General features: G+C 38.7%; 2 protein-coding genes across 2 annotated transcripts; both read left to right on the top strand.

Moving 5' to 3' along the window:
* Positions 1-173: 173 nt before the first annotated feature.
* xpa (xeroderma pigmentosum, complementation group A) lies at positions 174-6,087 on the top strand. Its single transcript, XM_055205855.2, has 7 exons — positions 174-827; positions 1,406-1,591; positions 1,699-1,809; positions 2,141-2,246; positions 2,493-2,658; positions 4,209-4,326; positions 5,122-6,087. Exons 2-7 carry the CDS (start codon positions 1,414-1,416, stop codon positions 5,274-5,276), a joined length of 834 nt encoding a protein of 277 aa, XP_055061830.1. The 5' UTR covers positions 174-827; positions 1,406-1,413; the 3' UTR covers positions 5,277-6,087.
* Positions 6,088-9,556: 3,469 nt separating this feature from the next.
* On the top strand, positions 9,557-18,253 carry LOC129444867 (uncharacterized protein C4orf54). The gene is made up of 2 exons (XM_055205854.2): positions 9,557-14,813; positions 17,534-18,253. Exon 1 carries the CDS (start codon positions 10,504-10,506, stop codon positions 14,806-14,808), a length of 4,305 nt encoding a protein of 1,434 aa, XP_055061829.2. The 5' UTR covers positions 9,557-10,503; the 3' UTR covers positions 14,809-14,813; positions 17,534-18,253.
* The last annotated feature ends 5,441 nt before the right edge of the window (positions 18,254-23,694 follow it).

The raw sequence follows: 23,694 nt of genomic DNA, 5'->3' as shown, positions 1-23,694 counted from the left end.
ATGAAAACACAAAAGCAGATGACAGTATGACAGAACTATTCTTTAATACAATCTGTTAAGAAATTAAAATTCAATTTAACAATGGCATGGATTATAAATTTATAATCTGCATTTATAAAAACAAACATCTATACAATGTAATGAGGTTCACCATGTCACAAAAAATTACCCAGGCATTATTACTAGATATTCTTGATGTTTTCTAGCTATATATTTAATCATTTCCTGCATGTTTTCTCTGTTTTCATTTATCATGTAAAGCTGCTTTGAAACATTACAACACTGTAAAAATAACCATGGTTTTGCCAATAGTAATAAATACACCAAAAACATGGTTACTACAAAAAAACATGTTAATTTTCGCAAGGGAAGTTACATTAACATTTTAAGTGACTAATATCACTGCAAAATATGCCCATTTAAACTGTTTAAAGTTGAGGTGCCTCCAACTTGACCGTTACGCTTTGCCAAGTTATATATTATTATTTTTAAATGTATTAAACAGAAGTGGGAAAAACAGTGGGTGCCCTGAAAGCTATTTATTAAAAGCTATTTACTATTTATTTGACTGACTGAGGTTTGATATGATGATGTGCTCTCTCTTAGTATTTTGCAGAAACTGACCAGATGATGGCGATGTTGATCTCGTGGTGCCAAATAGCGAATAAGGAAAAGAAGAAGTGTCAACAAGACAACACATTTCATTGCAGCAGCAGATCAACCTTAAAACTGGAACGGAATTTACATTTGACTGTCTGATCGATAGAAAACAACAAAGGCGGTGTGATCCAAAGCAAAACGTCCAGATTTCACCTTGGCGGTGCGAGGTATTGAAATCTTTTGCTTTGTGTACTAAGTTATATGCTAACAAAATATATCATGTCTTCGACAGTATAGTTACAACTGCATGAATATACATTTATGGGGTCTTTTTATTTATGTATTTATTTAGGTGTCAGGGACTGTGTACCAAATGGTTTCATTATAAAACAACTTGTTGTTGACTAGTCGGTTACTTGCTTTCATATGATTCATTCATGTTGGTTTATGTTAATTTGTAAATGTGCTTATTTCACCTTATGAATTAACATAGGTAATGTATTATGAGCAACAATAATTTGACAATGAACATTGGTATGTTTATAAATTGACATAAACATAGATTAGGAAATGATCATGATATTTAATGCATACTGTACTTCAATATGGTTTTCATAGCTTTGATGACTTTACTATTCCTGTATAATTTGAAAATAGTAAAAGTTAAGAATGAGTTGTGTCTAAATGTTTACTTTTAGTATTAATAGACTGATCATGAATTGACCTGAAAAATAGCTAAATTGTTTAGTGTAAGTTTATGGTATTACCCAATTCTCAAACTTAAATTAGTTTTATTTCCTCATAGCTTTGATCATGGATAAACCTGAGGCCGGTTGTTCTCAAGATGTACCGCCAGATACTGCAAAGTCAGAAAACGAATCCAGCATGACTTTAACACCACACATGTTGGCCAAAATTGAACGAAACAGACAACGTGCGCTGATGCTCAGACAGGCAAGGCTCGCCAGTAGACCACTTACGACTCCTGAAGGTTTGGTCTATGTCTAAACTGTACATTACACAAACCATTCAACACACAAAATGTGTTAATGTTAATCATTTTGGAGTGTCTTCAGTTTTTTTTCTTTCTTTTCTTAGGTGCTACTTGTGCTAAAGTGGCCAAAACTATAGACACAGGCGCAGGGTTCTTCATTGAAGAGGAGACGGCTGAAGATGAGCATCAGGAGAAGAGAGTTGTCCATCAACCAGGTAATCAGAAATTATGTCTATGGCTGCAGCATATAAATACAGTCTTTATCTGAATGCTCAGATCGTTCATTTCATATGTGAAAAGTAACATAGCAGTATTTAAGACTTTTATTATGCATACAGTACTCAATGCTTGTGCTCCTTACTATTCAATTCAATAAAAAGAAGGATTAGGAACTTTTAGAGCCCAAATATGTTTAAAGAAACATCAAATTATGTCATTACTCATAAATCCTTGAACATGATTTTTGATCGTCGTGTAAGTCTTTTCTATACAAGATTGTATTTAACTCTGAATGGTCCTTTAAAAATGTGTGTCTGTGTATTTTAGCCCCAGTGATGGAGCCGGATTATCTGCTGTGTGATGAGTGTCAAAAGCCATTCATGGACTCTTATCTAAGCAACAGCTTTGATCTTTCTGTGTGTGACAAATGCAGGTATATATCACCAGGTTGTTCATCCCTTATGTGGGTATATACACATACACTTTAGTTAGTGTTACAGAGCCTAATAGTAGTAGGAGACTAATGTGATACCACCTGGTGCTGTTTGTGTACTGTTGATTTCTGTTTCAATGCTTCAGTGTGTTTCCTGCCCACCTGCAGTCGGAGAGGAGCTCAAAACAAGCGCTAACCATCTGTGTGCACGTTTCTGTTTGCATATTTTCATGTGTTTGTGCATAGAGACAATGACGTGAAACACAAGCTAATATCTCGCACGGAAGCAAAGCAGACTTTTCTTTTGAAAGATTGTGATTTGGATAAGAGGGAGCCACCACTAAGATTTACCCTAAGGAAAAATCCGCACAATCCTCACTGGGGAGACATGAAACTCTACTTGAAGACACAGGTAGAATCTCTGAACTTTGGTGGTTAGGGCACATCTCATTGTTAATTTAGCTTTTTACATCATAAGTGCCTCGATATTAAACATAGCTGTATACACCTTTAAAGGGACACTCCACTTTCCCCGAAAGTAGGCTCATCTTCCAGCTCCCCTGAAGTTATACATTTAATTTTGGAATCCATTCAGCCGATCTCTGGGTCCGGCGGTACCACCCCCAGCATAGCCCAGCACAATCCATTGAATCTGACTAGACCACTAGCATCGCGCCCAACAACGACCAAAGAGTCTCGATACTTTTCCTACTCAAAACCCGACTCATCTGCAATCACACTGCGCACCAAGAATGACAGAAGATCAAAAGCTGCGATTTTCTAGGCCGATATGGCATAATAATCAAGGATTTTGCTGCCGTACCATGGCTGCAGCAGGAGCAATAATACTAAGTTACCAAGGGGACTATTTTTGGGCGTTGCGTAATATCATTGTGCCTGCTGCAGCCATGGAATAGTTCCTAGCCATAGCGGCCTAGAAAATTGCAACTTTTAATTTTTCGTCAGTCTTGGTACACAATGCAACCACAGAAGACTCAAGCTTCCAATAGGAAAAACATCGAAATTCTGTTCATTTTTGAGAGCGATGCTAATGGTCTAATCAGATTCAATGAATTATGCTTAACTATGCTAAAAGTGGTTTGCCAGACACGGAGATCGGCTGAATGGACTCCAAAACGGCAAAAATCAAATGTTCAACCCCAGGGGGGCTAGAAAACGAGCCCATTCAAAAAAATTGAGTGTCCCTTTAAAGGATTACTCCACTTTAATTAAGAAAATCCAGACAATTTACACATCCCCATGTCACCCACGATGTCTACGTCTCTCCCTGTTCAGTCGAGAAGAAATCAAGTTAAATTAATTCAAGTTTTATGAATTCCACACTTTGACTTGACAAACAAGGCATTAGGGTCTTATGTAGCTAAACGATCGTCACTTTCACCAAGAAAAATTTAAAATATGCACTTTTACACCACAACTTCTTGTCTTGCACTAGTTGTAAAGCGCAACCTTTCAACGTGATTGCGTAATATGTAAGGTCACGTTGGCACACTATGGCTAGTGCAAGACAAGAAGTTGTGGTTTAAAAGTGTATATTTTTTTTTCTTGGTGAATATGGTGATTTTCGTTTCGCTAGATAAGACCCTTATGGCTCGTATGGGATCATTTAGAGCCCTTGGAAGCAGCTTTGAAACTGCAACTGCATTAAAACTGTGAAATGTTGGAGTCCAATAAAGTCTATTAAATTGAGAAAAATCCTGGAATGTTTTCCTCAAAAAACTTGATTTCTTCTAAACTGAAAAAAGAAAGACATCAGCATCTTGGATGACATGGAGATGAGCAGACCACTAGGATTTCCTAATTAAAATGGATTATTCCTTCAAACAAAGTTTTATTTTCATTCAAATGTTTTTATGCATTTCAAACATCAAAACCATTGATATTGTGCAACTGTGTTTGTTTGGTTGGTTCTGTGTTTTATACTGTATTGTAACTGTTTAGGTTGTAAAACGCTCTTTGGAGGTGTGGGGCAGTGAAGAGGCTCTGGAGGAGGCCAAAGAAACTAGAGAGGAGAACAAGGAGGTGCAGAAGCAAAAACGATTCAATAAGAAAGTTAAAGGTACAGTGTAAAAACAATCCAGCATGAAGTTAAAACAACTTACTATTTTAAGTTTGACTTGTGATAAGTTAACATAACTTAAATATTCAGTTAAACAATTTTAACTTGTTTTTAAAAGTGACGTAAAGTCACATGAGTTGGGTCATTTCAATGGCTTTAAAAAGCTGATTTACTCTATATAAAGCAGGTCCCCAGCCTCAATGTGGCTACCATGTTGTGATCACATGACCAGAATACTACTCACTTTATCTTTATCAATAATGCGTTTTCATTAAACACTTTCAGTTGTTTAAGTTAAGCGTGAGTGACAAAAGTTTTCAGTATTTGGCAACCAAATTCAAATGATAAATGACTTAAGGTACCAGATTTTTCAATAGGTAAGACTGTTGCTGCTGTCATGGTAGACTTTTAATGCCATTAACTTTCATTTATACGCATTGGAATTTGGCAGTCCTCATACGAAACAATGTTGGCGCATTCCAAAGTTCAAGTTTGATAAACTCCGATCTGCAAATTCATATCACATAAAGACGTTCAACCAACAGATAATGATATTTCACAGCGTGACCTTTTCACCTTTTCAAAACAAAATAAAAGTTGTGCACAATCCTATTGTGTTCAGTAATAATAAAAGCAACAATAATGGTCTAAGCATGTTGAAATCCATTATGTGTAAATAAAAACACAAGACTTTAATGCATGGTTGGCACACAGTGTGACTGCGGCATATAAAGGGCAAATTGTTTACTTACTGTATCATTGTTCTCCATCTTCAAATTCCAATACGGCTTTCAGAGCTCAGACGGGCAGTGAGAAGCAGTATGTTTAAAAAAGACACCAACATACATCAGCATGAGTACGGCCCTGAGGAGCTGCTGGACGAAGAGGAAGATCTCTACAGGAAGGTGTGTCGAACCTGTGGACATGAACTCAAGTTTGAGAAAATGTGATCGTCTGACTTTCTTCACTGCTACTGTACCGGATAGAAACGGGTCCTGGAAGATGTTCCTGATGAACATCTTTACATTCGTGTTCCTTTCTTGTTCTCCTCCTCCAGCATCACAATCACATACAAGTCCAGATGTGATGAACTGAAGTGAATGAACTTTTGAACATTGAACATTTTGAAGATGTTCCTCTTTTTAGGACTAAACTAGAACTGGACCAAGTAGGAGCCTACAGTATGGCTGGCAATCCTGCCTGTCTATTTTTTGCCTTTTGATAAAGTTGACAAACATTAATGGTACAGTATCTGTGAAGATTATAGTATGCTACAATAGCTTTGATCACACGAGGGTGCTGTAGAACTACTATAATCAGAAAACTGCTGAGATCAAATATTACACAATAATTTTCAGAGTGAAAACTGTGTTAAGAGGAAATATGTAAATTAACCAACACGAAATATATATTTGTTGCATATTTAATGTTTAGGACACTTTAACAGAAACGTGTGTGTTGTGGCTGGTCATTATTCTGTACATTGCGGATGTATCATATGGTAATGTTGTATTATGAAAGCAGAAGCATCAAAATATTCAACAATTTTAACTAGGAAATCTTCCTAATTTTTCTACCTCAAAAACGTTAGTGCCTGTTTGTTTGGCAAAGAGTTTTTGACTCGTAGAGTGGTGTAGAAACTTTCTTACAAAATCTGTGTGACTATTATGTTACAGCTACATCGTGAAAGTAATTAATTTAGAAATAGTTTTTGGTAAAAATGCTTTTGCATTTAAAATAAACTTTTTTTAATATACCTCATATACTTTGTATTTGCATTGCTTATTATCAGCTTTTATTTTGTAATGCTTTGACCATAAACACCGTTTCCCTCATTGCATTCTTCAGGGGCTTTGGTATGTAAGGGATAATGTATAGGCAGCCGGTTGTTATCGCAGAATTTCACGTTGGGTCTGATCACACTGCCGGGGCTTATTTCGCGATAACAACCAGCTGCTTGTACGTACGTTATGGAAACCAAAAACTAACGTTAGGGGAACGTTTTGAGAACAAAAAACTAATGTTAGGGGAACGTTTTGGGAACCAAAAATTTTTAGCTGGGACATTAGCCTGCTTATTACACGGCTATTTGTCTCATTATTAAGGTAAGAAATATTTAATATGGATTTTATTGTTTTATTTGCTCATTTTTAACTAATGCAGACCTCCCGCTGGAAAACATGTTTACTTCCGGTTTTAAAGGATTGGTCAATTCTCTTATAAAATATCCAGATAATTTACTCACCACCATGTTATCCAAAATGTTGATGTCTTTCTTTGTTCAGTCGAGAAGAAACTATGTCTTCCGACGAAAACATTCCAGGATTTTTCTCACCTTAATGGACTTTAATGGACCCCAACACTCAACAGCTCCAATGCAGTCAAAATTGCAGCCTCAAAGGACTCTAAACGATCCCAAACGAGGCACAAGGGTCCCTTCCAGCGAAACGACCGTCATTTTTGACAAGAAAAAAAAATGCACTTTTGAACCACGGCTTCTCGTCTATCTTTGGTCCTGTGACGCGCCAGCGCGATCTCACGTAATTTCGTAATGACGTAAAAAGGTCACGTGTTACATATATGAAACGCACATTTGCGGACCATTTTAAACAATAAACTGACACAATGACATTAATTTGTATAATTCGACATACAACAACGTCGGAACGGTCCTCTTTCTCCACACTTGTAAACACTGGGGCGTAGTTTCGCATACGTTATCCGTGACCTCTTGACATGACGGCGTATTACGTGAGGTCGCGCTGGCGCGCACAGGACCGGAGACAGACGAGAAGTTGTGGTTTAAAAGTGCATATTTTTTATTTGTCTTTTCAAATTCGCTAGATAAGACCTTTATGCCTCGCTTGGGAATGTTAAGGGTCCTTTGAAACTGCAATTTCAAACTGCACCAAAACTGTTACGTGTTGGGGTCCACCAAAATGAGAAAAATCCTGGAATGTTTTCCTCAAAAAGGTAATTTCTTCTTGACTGAACAAAGAAAGACCTCAACGTTTTGGATGACATGGTGGTGAGCAAACTATCCGGATCTTTTTTTTTTCAGAAAATTGACTAATCCTTTAAGAACAAGATGTTCAAATGTCACGAACACGCTATTTGGCTTAAAAATTTGTAAATATAATGTAATATGTTATTAAAACACATATTTATATTTCATTTTTGTTTAATATTAAACTGTTTTTGTCAAAGTGATTTGCAGCATCTAGTGTTACCGTGTGTTATTGGCCAATCAGAATGAAACATTCCAACGAATCAAGCATTCCATATGCACGCTTTTATTGCAGTGCTTTTGCAAGCTTGTGCGTAAGAGAGTAAATATGTTATGTTCCTTTTGTCACGGTGTTCGCAGAGGCAGGGTTACAGATGCCTGGCATTGCTGACATTATTGGCATTAGCCCTGTATGTTTTCATTTTTAGCATGTGGCCCTTTGGGCCATCGTAGCATACTGCTAACTAAAGGACATTATAACTATCTACACTCAAATGTCCTAAAATGTTACCGCTTTCTCTTTTCATTAGCATCAAAAAGTACAGAATGCAAGATGTATTGCACATGCACTTGTCTTTCAATTGAGACGCATGAATGATTAACATACTTGCTGGTATAGTGCATTTGTACTGTTTAAACCGAAATTGAGTTTTTTTTACTTTAAGCTCTTGTAAGTGGCTATTAAATCCTCAATTTACCCATCAAAATTATGTGCACATACCTTAAGACACACTGCTTGTTTTGGTAATGGATTGACTAGTCTCTTTATACTGCTTAAACTGATAATGTAGCCTACTCTATAACCTGAATTGACCTTTAGGTGAATGAGAGAGAGAGAGAGAGATGGAGAGATAAGGACATGCCACACTAATTCCTATGCTTTGATTAATGGCACCCATGATTTGCCACCTGCTGCTTTATATTGCTCTCTGCAAGTAACTGATCTCCAAGCGCTTGCGTGCGCGGCGTCCACATTTTAAATAGCAACCTAAATTTATCAGCTTTGTGGAGGTCGTCAAAAATTCAGACATCGACAGCGTGTGAGATGGTGAGAAACCTGTTACCATCGGTTTATTAGATATACGACTGTCAAAGTGGACCCATCTTTAATAATGCACGAGATATGCTTGGCTCCTTTACTCCGTATACGAATGCTTTACATACTAACAGCAGGTGCCTTAAATACAAGTGACAGGTTAAACCACGATGGGAGGGGGGTCACGTGCTTTTAGCCTATTTTACAAAATATTAAGGGATAAATCATCTGCTATCAACTTTGGAAAAATATGTTATAAATTACTAAATTGTGTTACTTTGGCTGAATGTTTTTAACTAGCCTATAAATATAATATTTACCTGGTTGGCAAAATTTGTTTAATTTGATTTGACTTAAAAATATAATTTGTGTAAAATATATTGCCAATTTTGTTGAATTAAGTCAAAATTTTAAAGCAACCAGGTAACCAATATTTTTACAGTGCATATTGAATATGAAAACGAATTAATTAAATAATAACTAATGATATAATAATACTAGATATAGTTAAAGTTCTAATAAATAATAAAGCATTTTACATGCATAGACGTTAAAGGGATAGTTCACTTTAAAATAAAAATTCTGTCATTATTTACTCATCCTCATGTTGTTTTAAACCTGTACAATTTTTTTTTCCTGATGAACACAAAAAAAAAGATATTTTGAAAAATGATGGTAAACACACAGCAGTAAGTGACCATTGACTTCCATAGTAGGAAAAAATATTTTGGAAATATTGTGATAAATGATGAAGAAAATATTTTGATAAATGATGGTTAGCACACAGTTGACGGTATTCATTAAATTCCATCATATTTTTTTTATTCCTACTATGGAAGTCTATGGTCACTTACTGCTGTGTGTTTACCATCATTTCTCAAAATATCTTCTTTTGTGTTCATCAGAAAAAAGAAATTCATACAGGTTTAGAACAACATGATGACAGAATTTTCATTTAAAGTGAAGTATCCCTTTAAGAAGTGCTTGGGCTAAAATTATTATGCTATAAAAAAATTTGCAGAAGCACTTCTAACGTCTAAAATACAAAAACATTTACACCGTTGTTGCCCAGAAAAACATTTTTATTTATATGGAGGGGTTTATTTTACACATTTAGGTACGTCGTCACCTGGACATTCTGAAACATTGGTGAATGTATAATTTTGTCATTGTGGTCATTGTTTTGATCAGCATTGGTACCCAGGATTTAATTGTACGAATTATAATGTCTCATTTTTTTTTAAAGAATAATTCACCAAAAACATTTAAGACAGCTTGATAGGCAGCATAATATTTTGCACATCCAAACATTATGCGATTTGAATTTTTTGAAAGGGCTCCAACATTTTATTTATTATACTATATAAGTTACAAAACTTTTCTAAGTTACCGAAAGTTTCTAAAATGTGCCTAAACATTTGTCCCTCACATTAACAATAAAGCTCTTGTTATGAGACTGTTTCAACCCATGGTTGGGTAAGATATATCCATATTCCTCAAACATCTGCATTTGTTCTCTCTTTGTTGGGTTGTATCTCTCTAGGGCCAACTGCCCATGCACGACTGGCAGCAGGCATTTGCTCTAATACGGGTGCGCAGCTGTCGCGCGCTAGAGGCGGGCATTGATAGCATTCACTTGACAGCAAATGTTTCTAATCGCGCGTTATGCGTATGGTTATGTACTGCCCACAATAAACCAGTGGCCTGTACACAGACTTGGGTTTTGCAGTAGCTTTGTGAAACATGACATCATGTCTAATAATAGTTGTGCTGTATTCAATGTGCCAATAGCCTACATTGCATTTGTAAAATTGCGAAATAATAAACCATTTGAGGTTCCATTAAAGTTGGTATAATAACTGTAAGTTAACAAGTGCTACAGATCTCCGAATTCGGGCAATGCACTGTTTGGAGATAAGAAGCGCGTGGATGTGTGTTGACCTGGCACAGCCTGACTCTCACTCCTTTTCTCTCTCTCTCACACACGCACACTCTCTCTCCCACCTCCCTCTTTCCCCTCTACCCCTGCTCACTTGTCACTTGCCCTCTGCTCACACAACAAGTCCCCTCAATCAAACAAACCGCACTGCGGCCCGGTGCCACTAATCTCCGTGCGGGACGCCGTTCAGAGCAGATGGAGACACTTCATACGGCCATCGCCAGCAGAGGAGACACCGGACCGTTCAAAAAGCCGCTGTTGAAGAAGGAGCATTGCAACGATGACGATAACAGCGAAACAAATTACGTAGACCTCGGTAATAAGCCGTCGGACATGAAGTCGGATAGCGCAAAGACGGTGAAAGTCACTTTCACAGGCGAAGGAAACCAGCTAGCCATTTTCAAATGCAAAAGCGATGCGTCAATCTCCACTAAGAGTCCCGGAGGGCAGGGGGAGAACGATGAACACGATAGTGTCAGTACAACTTTATCAGAAGAGTGTCTCCATAACGTCGAAATTGAAAAGTGCTACGCTGAAAGACTTTGCGGAGAGCGCGATCCACTAATACGCGTTCCTTCAGACGATGAGTTTACAGGAGACGAGAGCAAAAAGGATGCGGAAAGCGAACCAAAAAGCGAAACTCCAAAATATGAAACGGAGGAGTTGCAATACACGGATATGTACTTGAACAGTCGCTGTGAATCAAAAGATGGCACGGGCTCGGCGGACGTGGAGGCGCACTATATCACGACGCACGAGATTCAGCTCACCGAGTTGGATCACGATGTGGATTATGAGTTTGGCCGCGGATCCTGCTGGGATTTCGAGGATGATAATCTGGTTTATTCGTTTGTCGATTACGCGTCGTTTGAGAGCGGCGAGAAGACTCGTGGAAGAATTCAAACCAAGGCGAAGAGCAGCAAGGTTCCGCCAACTTTACGCGCAGCGAAACTTTGCAGCACCGAGAGTGAACTTTGTGAATCTGACAAATGTGCCAGCTCGGACGAGGGTGTGGGTAAAACCGAACACGAACAAGAACACCGAAATACGACGGGACCTATTCACCTGTCCATCAAAACGTCCTCTCGGGCCATCAACGAGCATGTTAATGTCTTGCAACAGAAGAATCTTCGCCTTCACACCAGACGCCCAGCCGAGGAGAGGCAATATTCATTCAGAAGTTCTGACTCCAAAAACGAAGCCCTGTACGACCGCTATTTTATCCCACCTCCGGGTCGCCAACACCTAGCAAGCAAACTGAGAGTCAAAGACATTAATGAATATTCCAGTGGCGCGTCCAGTTCCGTTAGCGAGCTTGATGACGCGGATAAAGAGGTGCGCAATCTTACCGCGCGTTCATTCCGGAGTCTGGCGTGTCCTTACTTTGATGCCATAAATTTAAGCAGCTCGAGTGAGTCCTCAATGTCAGAACACAGCTTAAGTATTAACAAATGGTCTGCTTTCATGGACTTGAATTACAGCAACTTGACGCAAGGACTCGACCAGAACATGCTTGCGCGCAAGACCCCTACGCCCGTTTTGGATGAAAATAACGGCGCTGAGTATAAAAACAACAAAGATGCACTTCGTACTAATATACCAAACTCGCAAACCAACATACTGTCGTTGAAGAATAACTTAAACTCTCAGCAGTCCTCTGGGGCGTCTAAAAAAATAGAGATACGAAGCAAACCGGACAGCACTGAAACCATCACGCTCACAGAAACCTTGAACTTTAACTGCAATGTCGGAGCAGGGATGCCTGCGCGCGAGAGACGCGCGAAACGCTCACTGAATGCCAGCGGGTCACGTTCCGCAGCTGAAATCATAGGCTTCACACCAACAAAGCCGGGGTGCGAAGCAGAAAATCAGGTTCCTGAAACTGTTGAAACATTTGAAGATACCCACAAAAAAGCAATTTTCGCTTCAAGTCTTTTAAAAAACGTAATCTCGAAGAAAATGCAATTTGAACAAGAGCGCAAAATGGAAAGGGGCGAAATATGCGACACACACCCGATTTCTCCATTGTGCCCTCAATCTAGAGATCAGGACGCAAAGATAGAAAAAGAAAATGAGTTACAAAGTGACAACTCGGAAACTGAATCTGGACACTCGCAGGAGGAGCTCAAGGATGTAGCAGACAACGTATCTTGTGTCTCCGATCTTGAGCCACCAGAGACCCCGAGTTCCCAAGCGGCTGATCTCCCCGAGTCATCTTGTGACCCAGGAATTGCTTCTAAATTTGACCCAAGAGATGCCCAACAAACTCCCGTGACCCCCAGTCAAACGAGCGCTTTTAAAACCTGGAAAGATGGTGAGCAGGAATCTGCAGCACAGGGTGATGTAGAATCTCATTGCGCACTGGAGGAAACACCGCCAGATACTTCAATTAGACCTGTGATGGAAAGCAGCAAATGTGTTGAGGGTGAGAGTAGTAAGATGATTAAGATGTCTCACTTGTATGTCCCTAGCTCGCAGCTTATGCCCAAAGAGAAAGAAGCTGTCGGGCTTTCGTTACATAATCTAAAAGTGAATAGAGATGTTGCAGAGTCAGACGGGGGAGGGTGCGCAAAACTTAGCTCGGGCCAGCTCCCGTGCGCTGCGGACACAGACAAGACCTCACAATGTCAAAAAGCCCCCGAGATCAAAATACGCCTTCGAAGTGTCAAAGAAAACCAAAGCAAACAGTTCAACATCGCCAACCTTTTAACTCCTAATATCCATTACAACGTCAACCATAAAAAGGGCGAGTCTAAAAGTAACTTGCTTGCCCTATCTGATAGAGTACCGCATTTTATGGTAAGAGATATTAGAGATAGTAAATGTAAGTTCCAGACGCCCATTCATCAGGTCAGAGACGTGCGCAAGTTGGTTAAAAGCTCATACAGGTTCGTGGCACTAGAAAACACTTGCGGCGCGTCAGGGACTGCCTCTAGCGCAACACCGGATGGCAAACCTGTTATAAAAAAGCATTTTCCTTCACCAATGGTAATAAAATGTCAGTCTGTAAACACAAACAGTGCCACAAAACATCCTGACCCCACAAACGCGTGCTCTAAACGCGAGGAGGTCGACAGTGTACACGAAACCGTAAGAACGTCTCAAAATCTCCCATCTGAATGCACTACAAAAAGCGACGGCGTGCGCGCAACAGCCAGAGCTCCGTGCGCAAAGCAGCCTTTGACGGAACAGCACGAGTTCAGCTTAAAAATCGATGCCAAAAAATCAGATGGCAGCGAGAAGAAACCAGAATCGAAAGTCCGAAATCAAATAGCTCTTGAAAAGTTAAAGGCAGCCGTGAAAACTATGGAGCAGTTGTACGTTTTTGACAGGAACGAATGGAAGCGCAAAACGCAAGCGCCACGGGCGATCACAGACAGTCATGTGCTGTCATTAATCACGAAAGAGAAACGGGGGGCCACGACCAGAACGGACTTCGATAACGAATGTGGAAGAGCTGATAATGAGAAGTTTACTAGCACGCAGCTGCACACTGATAAGTTGGCCACAGCTCCTAGCACGGGCGTTGTGATGGATGAGGATAAAATGTATATGCCAACAAGTTCTCACGTTCAGGAAGACACTGCTAAATTAGTAACCCAAAGGGCAGATTCTTTGAATAACAAGTGTGTGTTTAGTCTGGGCGGTAACCTCAAAGCACCCACCCATACAACCACAGGGAATGAAAGCACTCAGCAAATATGTTCTAGCAAAAGCTACACCTATAAATCTCATAAAGCACCCCTGTCACTGACAATCTGTCCTCCGAAAGCAAAAAGCGAGGACACTGTGAATGACACTGTTTTAGGGCACCAACATCATCCACCATCAGACTCTGACAATTACCTGACAATCCCTGTTAAAGCTGCAGATTCCAAACAAACCCAGCCTCTCCCAAAGCCCCTGCAACGCTCACCTATAGTTATGGAGTCTTGGTCACCAGAAAGTCATGCGGCCATGATATATCACCATGCCGTTCCCCTGCCGGCTGTGCCCGCCATACCTGCCCCACAACCCCAGGTACTGTGCCTCACCCCTCCTGCAGAGCACCTGCAACCCCAAGTCCAGCGCAAACTCCTGCTGGACCCCGCCACAGGCCAATACTACTTAGTGGAAGCCCCCGTGCCCATGCAGCCAGCCGCCCAGAGGTTTTACCATCCTGAGAGCGGTCAGTACTTGGACATTCCTTTATCGCTCACACCGGTGCCAGTGTCGGTCTCACCGGTCACCATCAGCCCAGCGGTAGCTTATCCCCCCACGTACATGGTTTACCCGCCGACCCTTTTGCCACCTCACCCACAACCCAGTACCCACTCCTCCACCTGTTCAGAGGGCGAGGACGCGGTTGAGACGGGCAACATGTGTCTGATCCAGCCGGGCATGGCGGGACCAGGTGGCACCAAACCTGTCATTAGTATCACATCACAGCAAAGCGCCCGTATCGTCGCCCCTCCGTCCTTTGATGGCACAACCATGAGCTTCGTGGTGGAGCATAGATAAGTGATGTAAGCAATGGTGTGCATGTTTTTGTTACATTTATATAAAAAATGCTAATTGCACACAGACAAAACTTTAAAAAAAAAACTTTATGGTTGTCAAACATGAGTTATATATATTTATAATGCATTAAACATGGCATGGATAAAATCATAGGAAATACCAGACATTGGTCACTATCGCTGGCACTTGACGGTATGCGTGTGTAAATGTGAGCCGGGACGTGTGCGTGCACATGTCTGTGTGTGTGTGGAAAGGTCAGTAGGCGAGTAAAGTATTTGTTGTGCTGAGGCAGGAGGGTGACAGCTGCTGGGGCCGATCAGAGGACCAACGAGCTGCTGCAGGGTCAAGCCTTTTTATAGAGAGATCAGGGTGAGAGGGACCTTCGTATGTGAACTACTAGAGGCTGCTGAATTAATATCGGCACATGAAAGCAGTGGGCTCATTAACAGCATATTTGAAGTTGGCTGCAAAAACCAATTAGCATTCTCTGAGTTATATCTACGTCAATCGGTCTCACAGCATTGCGGTGAAATCATTCTGTATTATTCTTAGACTTGTATATGTTTTTGTTTGACTTGTTTATCTATAGGCTAGTAGTAAAATTACATTATGCCATTTTAGTAGCAAGTGGCTTATGTATCAAATATATGTATATTCTGTAGAACTATGGGTATTTAGAGGCTTTTAGATGTGCATAACAAAATATGAATCATACTGGAATCTGTAAACAAATAATGATAGATATCAGAAATAAAATTGCTTACATGCTGGTGCACAGCACAAGAGTTGAACGAACGACAGCGCAAGAAAGGACAGTGAAGAGTTAATGGAGATTTTTAAGAAGTGGAGATTTTTGTACTTAAAGGCGGAGTCCATGATGTTTGAAAGCCAATGTTGATATTTGAAATCACCTAAACAAACACGCCCCTACCCTGATAGAATCTGGACCTTCTGTTGATAGACCCGCCCCACACATACACATCCCGGCATTTGATTTGATTTGATTGGCTATAAGTGTGTTTTGGTAGTCGGCCCGTCTCCTTTTCCAAAGCGTTTTTCAAACATCGTGGACTCCGCCTTTAAAGGGGACATATCATGAAAATTTTCCTTTTTCATGTTTTAGTACTATAATTGGGTCCTCAGTGCTTCTGACAACCAAATTCGAAAAAGATCAACCCCAGACCGATCTCACGGAAAGTTGTGATATAGTCACGAAAATTTGATTAATTTATTTGTGTCCAACTTCCGCTTTTTACTTTTTTTGTGTGGCATTTTTTTGTATTGTTTTCTCATAGTTATTTCCTTAACATTTTCTTAACATTGTCGCTTTGGGTTGGGGTTAGAATTACTTTGTTACATTTTTAAACATCCAAACCCCAACTCTAACCCCAACTCTAGGTGATAATAGTTTTAAAAGCAGAAAAAAAACAATAGTACATCCTAACCCAAACCCCAAATCTAACCTCAAGCGACAATGATTTAAAAATAGGATATAAAAATGAGAAAACAATTCATAAAATCACATGAAAAAGAAAGTCGTGCCACGGACACAAAAAGTATTTATAGAAATTCGTGCGACTGACACGAAAAAGACTGAATTTCAGGCCATGGACACAAATAAATTAATACATTTTTTCGTGACTATAACACGACTTGCCGTGAGATCACGTTGCACCACTAACTTAGTTTTGGTCAACCATTCTCAGCACGCATGTGAAAAAATAGCTAATTGAAATTCGGCTACCCTTGTGATGTCAGAAGGGGATAATACCGCCCCTTAATCTGCACTAACCACCATGGCACTGTAATTTAGTGCAGAGATCAGATCATTTGCATTTAAAAGGACACACCCAAAAAAGGCACATTTTTGCTGACATCTATAGTGGCAATTTTAACATGCATAAATGATCTATATGGTATTTTGAGCTAAAACTTCACATGCGTACTCTAGGGACACTGAAGATTTATTTGACATCTTAAAAAGTCTTGTAAAATGTCCCCCTTAAAAGAGCTTTGCAGTGAAAGAAAAAATTGTCAAAGTCAAAATGAAATTAAAAACATAATTTTTTTTTAATATTGTGGTATTTTTTATGACTCATCTGTAAGCTTCATTGTTTTTTAAAAAAATTAAAATCTTTAATAAAAAAGCAAATCTTCTCCCTTCCTCGAAACGATCTCTCTTAAATTCTGGTCACGGTTATGGCAGGTGGAGGCCCAGAAGAAGATCGCAGAGATTGGCAAATAGCAACATGACCCAACTTCCAACGATCCAATCAATTCTCAATTGATGAATTCAGGTTAAACCATTTTATGTTAGAAGCCGGTTCATTTGGATATGCGTCACGACGGGAAAATAAGACAATCGCTACTTATGTTTCATTGTGACTTTAAATACCAGTGAACTGACTAAAGTGACATTTGTAAAATAAGGCATTTCAATTACTGATTTATAATTTTTTCCTTGCCATCAAAGTGAAATTACTAAACATAAGAACAAGATGGGCTCTCAGGGTTTTTGCTATGAACTCTTCATATTTTTTCATAAAAGGGCTTTTTTAGTTAAAAATTGTGTTGGTTTAATAATTTCCACAATGCATATGCATTGCATTTTGAAAAGTGGCTCATGTGCACAAATATATTAAGATCTAGCCAGTTTTAAATTAAAATATAACTTTTTCCTGATTTGATAGTGTTTCTCTGTTATTCTCTCTCTCTCTCTTCTCAGGATGGTCTATGTTTGGTGGAACGCATTCTTCTACCTTCCACTTGAAAAACTATTCCTCAGACATGTTTCCCACATCTGTGTTCATCGATTCCTTGCATTGTGCCATCTGAAAGCGAATGACTGAAACAAGTCTGTTTTAAAAGACTTCTTGCTTTTTATGTAGCAGGCGATAATTTGGACTTTATCAGACTACTGTACTTTTTGTTGCCTATCCAGGCATCTTGAAGCACTGCATAGGTAAGGTTGCTCAATTAACTTGTTATATAAAACGTGTTTTGTTCTTACATTTTATGGACCCCTTTTTAACTACCTGTAGAAAGTAGCAGCAAGTTCTGAATGAGAAAACCATTTTGTGTGTGAGATTGAAAGGAAAAGAAAGATTGTGTATAAGAACAGGACAGAACAAGAGATGTGTCTGATTCCTGTCGCAGTGATGAGATTTATTGTCATTAACCAATGGATCGATTGGTAGTTTTGTACATTGTCAGTGTATAATGATTATTATGCTAATAAGATTGAAAGCGTTGTGCATTTACTACGAAGTTCAAAATTGTCTCTTTATGTATGTTCCCAATTACCTCGGTTTGCAATGTGCGTATGTTGCTATCTGGTATTTGCATCCATAGTATTTTGTGATTTTTTTTTCTGTTTTGTTACATTGATCTTACATTAAAGGTATATGGATCTGCAGGTCAGTCTATGTACCACTTCTAAAAGGAATGCATTGTTTTTTGACAGTGTTTTAAGAAATATCTTTATGCTATTCAAGTTTTTGTGTAAGGATGATGACACTTTTTAATATCAGGTAATAATCAAAAATCAAAGCGCACCTAAACTCTTTTAATATTTAATATTTAGTTACCTATTTTGTTGTAGCCAATACAAATATCACCCAGCAGATTTACAATACTTGTTAAAGGTTTAGGATCACCACTTTATTATTTATTATCAACTTTTAAAAACACAGAAATTGCAAAAAATGTAAGTTAACGTTAATGTTAAATGTTATATTTTAGCACCATCCATAACATTTTAGTTTTTTTATGAAAATAATAATGTTGGTACAATTATGTATTTATTTTATTTGAATCAAAAAGGTTTTTATAATCATGATAATTATTATTGATAATATATTTGGCAACATCATATCTGTCCTCCAATATATAAAACATTCACAAAACATTAACTTTCAAAAAATTGGACAACCTGCTTCATAAATAACATCTCGTTCTATTACTTACTTCTGATGCATGCTATTAATGTTTAGCATTTATACCAATTTTGTATTGTCTAGCAGTGGCGGCTCGTGACTGCTCTTCCGAGGGGCGCAAATTCAAAATAAGTGTTCGGAGTGTCGTGTGTGTTGCTCGTGTTTTCAAAATATGTGTTTGTTGCGTCGTGTGAGCCATGTGCATCACGTGTTTTGTTAAGGTGGGTGCCTGCTGCACACGCGTCGAAACCGTTTATGATAAAAGAGACGCTCATGTTCACAAAATACATGCAAGACACTCCCTTAACAGTAAACTCTGATTAGGCATGAGATTATGTGAGTATCTGGCAAACGCGAGCATCTTTTTTATCGTGGACCCTTTGGGCGCGTCTGCAGCAGGCACTTGTTTTGGCGGGACACGTGATGCACATATGATCGCTCGACGTGCAGAACACATATTTTGAAATTACGAACCACACACGACGGGCTACATACATGTTGTCACGAACTTCGCATTGTGCGCCCTCGATAAAAGAAGTCACCGGCCGCCACTGTTGTCTATGGTAGATTGAGGTTGAATTTAAGTATGGTTCAAGGGTCCAGACATTGTATATGTGCTTTGAATGTGACAAGCAAAGACATTTATAGTATTGCGACAGAATTTATATACACAGGTCAGACCAATGTTTCCCAAGTGTAGTACCAGCTTTGCATCGAAATGTCTTTAAAAGGCTCATGAACTATTGGTAAAGATATTTGCGTGACTCAATATCACTTCAAACACATGGGGAAACTTGTACGTCATTGCACTATTAAAACCAGTTATACGTTCGTTTTCCAGGGATGTTATTAGTAGAGCAGTAGGCTTTGAGGAATCTGTTGGCCCACTCAGCAGCTGGTAAGGCAGCGAGAATGATCAGCATGCATGTCAATGTTCTGGTTGAAAATTTTATGAGAGGGATAACTGGATGTCCTAGATTAAGACCGAGGCCATTTTGTCATGTCTCTTTAGGCCAAAGTTAGTTCTTGGAGGGTTTATTTGGGTTAAACTACCTTTAGATGCTGAGTGTTTTTGTGTCTGTCCACAAATGTCTCTGCAGGATCTTGAGATATTTATTGATATTAAGTGAGGATCTATTTATTATCTTTGTTGATGTTACTTAATGCAAATACAATTGTTTATTGTTTTTGTGCATTAACATATATTAACAGATACAACTTTTATAAAAATAATGTATTAGTAAATGTTGAAAATAATAGGCTATACACTGTGAAAGGATCTGTGGAAATTGCAGTGTTGTTGCAGCTGGGTTGCCGGTGGCTTACCGTGGATTTAAATTTGGGTTGTTGACTGGCAAGAGTTTGTTCAAAGTTAAATAAATTTTGAATATTAACAGGTCTTTGTCTTTACAGAATAAAACTATACAATAACAGCCTCATGCAAAGCATTCTGGGAACCAGAAATCAACCATTTTCTGTTTTTTGCTTAGTTCCCCACACTGTAAAAAAATTCTGTAGAAATTACAATGTTATTGCAGCTGGGTTGCCAGTAATTTACCGTAGATTTACATTTATGTTATTTACTGGAGGGAGTTTGTTCAAGGTTAAATGAATTTTAGATATTGACAGGTCTTTGTCTTTACAGAATAAAACTATACAATTACAGCCCCATGCAAAGCATTCTGGGAACCAGAAATCATCATCAACCTTTTTCTGTTTTTTGCTTCAGATTTTGTTTCCCAGAATGTTTTGCTTGATGCTGTTTTTTTGGTTTTGCTCTGTAAAGACAAAGACTTGTAGATGTTTGGTGTTCATTTGACTTTGAACAAACTCTTGCCAGTAAATAACATAAATGTAAATCTACAGTAAATTACCAGCAACCCAGCTGCAATTTCTTCGGAATTTTTTTACAGTGCAGAGTGTTTTGCTTGATGCTGTTTTTTTGGTTTTTCTCTGTAAAGACGAGGACTTGTGGATGTTTGATGTTCATTTACCTTTGAACAAAATGTTGCCAGTGAATGACATAAATTTGGATCTGCGGTACGTTGCCGGCAGCCCAGCTGCAATAACACTGTGGTTTCTACTGAATTTTTTTTACAGTGTACGCTATAAAAAATGCGGTAACACTTTATTTTACGGTGTCTTTGTTACACATGCTACATGTAATTATTATAGTAATAACAGTTAATTTATGTATAATTACATGCAACTTACCCTAAACCAAACCCTAATCCTAACCCTATAGTAGTACATGTTATTAATAATTATTACTTACTACTTAAATGTATAATTACACTGTAGTGATACCGTAAAATAAAGAGTGACCAAAAATGCTTAAAAAATTCTGTGTTGCACTTATGTTTAAGTTTAATCTACTTGAATTTACAATTAATTTCAACTTTCTTGACTAGTTAGGAGTTGTTATAAATAAAAATAAATAAATAATTTGAATTGGCTTAAGTTATTTCAACTTTATTTTTAAAATTTAAAAATGGACAAACTCAACTGTTAGTTTTAAATTAACCCAGAAAATGTCCATATTTGACCCAAATATGGGTTTAAACAACCCAGCAACATGGGTTTAAACATACCCAGTGGTTGGATTCGTCCAACTATGGGTTAAAACATTGTGTCTAATATTAACAAATACAACCTTTGATTTAAAAAAATATATATATTAAAAAATATTAACAAATACAACCTTTGATAAACAAAAAATATATTGGTAGCTATGTTGAAATTACCACGATATACAATAGCCTACATGCTGTGTAAAAGCATTCTACATAGTTAATGATTAGTTTATGTTAACTAGTAATGAGGTTATTTTGGACTAGAAAGCTACACATAAAAATTCATTAAGCAACAAATCGCGTTATTCAATACCAATGTAGTTATACCAATATTTATAACGCAGCTTAAGTTCATTTACGAATAAATCCCGAGAGAGTTCTCTTCGGATTGAATAATGGTGGTCATTATTTAATTCCTTGCTAATTTTACCCCATCAGTAAACCCTTTCTCACACCCTACACCTCATAAGAGGTCTTAAATCTTTTAGGAGTACAGAAACAGATAGCTAGTAGTTGTGGGGCCTGCATGATTTACACAGCTGGCACCGGCTCGTTTGACTGCATGCCAGGGTGCTAGGTGAGTTTTCCGCGTGCTCCTGAAACTTCACCCGGCCGGCGGCATTAGCTCGAGCTGACAGTTTGCGCGCTTGTTTACGCGGTCGCCAGGGCAGCGGCGCCGGTGACAGACACGCGCTCTCAGCTGCTGTGTGCCGTTCAATTGCCAGCCGCCTCCAAGCGGAACTCACGCAATTATCTAAAGCGTTTCACCATGAAAATCTTTAACGTTTCTCTTATGCACACGTATCTGCAGAGGGTGGAATAGAAATAAAGACCTCGTAAAATAGAAGTGGGATTTTTGTGCCTTTTAGTCCATGAGGTCATGTTGGAGTAGCTACTCCTAAAAGTTGAAAAAACTAAATAAATCTGCACCTCTTGCCTTGGCTGTGATTTAAAATTGAATAAAGTCCCTATGAAATCAAAATAGAAGTGGCTTTCATGAATTTATGTGTAAAAACGTAGTCTACCAGCTTCACCAATAAGGAATAACAATTTTCATGACATCATCCTGCACTTAAAGGAATATTCCATTTTCTTGGGGGAGGGGTCCAGATGGTTTGCTCGCCACCGTGTCATCCAGGGTGTTGATGTCTTTCTTTGTTCAGTCGAGAGGAAGTTGTGTTTTTTGGGGAGGGCATTGCAGGATTTTTCTCATTTTGATGGACTTTGGTGGACACCAACACTTGGCACTTGGCTCAACACGTGGCGGTTTTTTTCAGCGGAGTTTCAAAGGACTATAAACAATCCCAAAGGAGGCATAAGGGTCTTATCTAGCAAAACGATTGTCATTTTTGACAATAAAAATAACAAATATACACTTTTAAAGCACAACTTCTCGTCGGGATCCGGTCGTGATGCGCCAGTGTGACCCCACGCAATACGTCATGACGTCAAGAGGTCACAGAAGATGAACGCGAAACTCCGCCCCAGTGTTTACAACTGTGTTGAAAGAGGACCGTTCTGACGTTGTTGTATGTCAACTGATACTAATTAATGTCTTTGTGGCAGTTTATTGTTTACAATGGTCGGCAAATGTGCGTTTTATATATGTAACACGTGACCTCCCTACGTCACTGCGCATTTGCGTTAGGTCGCGCTGGACCGGATCTAGACGAGAAGTTGTGCTTTAAAAGTGTGTATTTGTTGTTTTTCTTGTCAGGAGTGACGGTCGTTTTGCTGGGTGGGACCCTTGTGCCTCGTTTGGGATTGTTTGTAGTCCTTTGAAACTTAAAAGGACTGTTGGGTGTTGGGTTGAGTGTTGATTGTTGGTGTCTGTTGAAGTCCATTGGAGTGGGGGAGATCCTGCAATGTTTTCCTCAAAAAACATAATTTCTTCTCGACTGAACGGATAAAGACATTAGCGTTTTGGATGACATGGTGGTGAGTGAATTGTCTGGATTTTTCTTTTAAGAAAATGGAATATTCCTTCAAGCTTTTTAATGAAATTTTTTGACCAATCAAATTTCAAGCGCCCCACTTAGGAGGATCTATTGACAGAAATGCAATATAATATACAGAACTATGTTTTTAGTGGTGTATAGATCCTACATAATGAACTATTGATTTTATTACCTCAGTTTTAATCCACAAATACATGAATATCAGATGACATCAACCGCTTACGTCACTCGCTTCTCAAACTCGTCTGCCGCCATCTTGAGTACCTGATTCGGCAAGATCGATACGTCAGTCTATGTGTTTCTGTACTTTGTTTTACATCAAATATTCAATCATCAATCATAAACTTTGCATTATTTGAAAGCTAAAACACTCAAGATTCATGTTCTGAGCTTGTTTTTGCCATCAATACACTGGAGTGA

This window comes from Misgurnus anguillicaudatus, chromosome 3 (assembly GCF_027580225.2).
Source record: "Misgurnus anguillicaudatus chromosome 3, ASM2758022v2, whole genome shotgun sequence".
Taxonomy (NCBI): Eukaryota; Metazoa; Chordata; class Actinopteri; order Cypriniformes; family Cobitidae; genus Misgurnus; species Misgurnus anguillicaudatus.
Note: the sequence above shows the minus strand (reverse complement) of the source record. Positions and strands in the feature narration are given on the sequence as shown.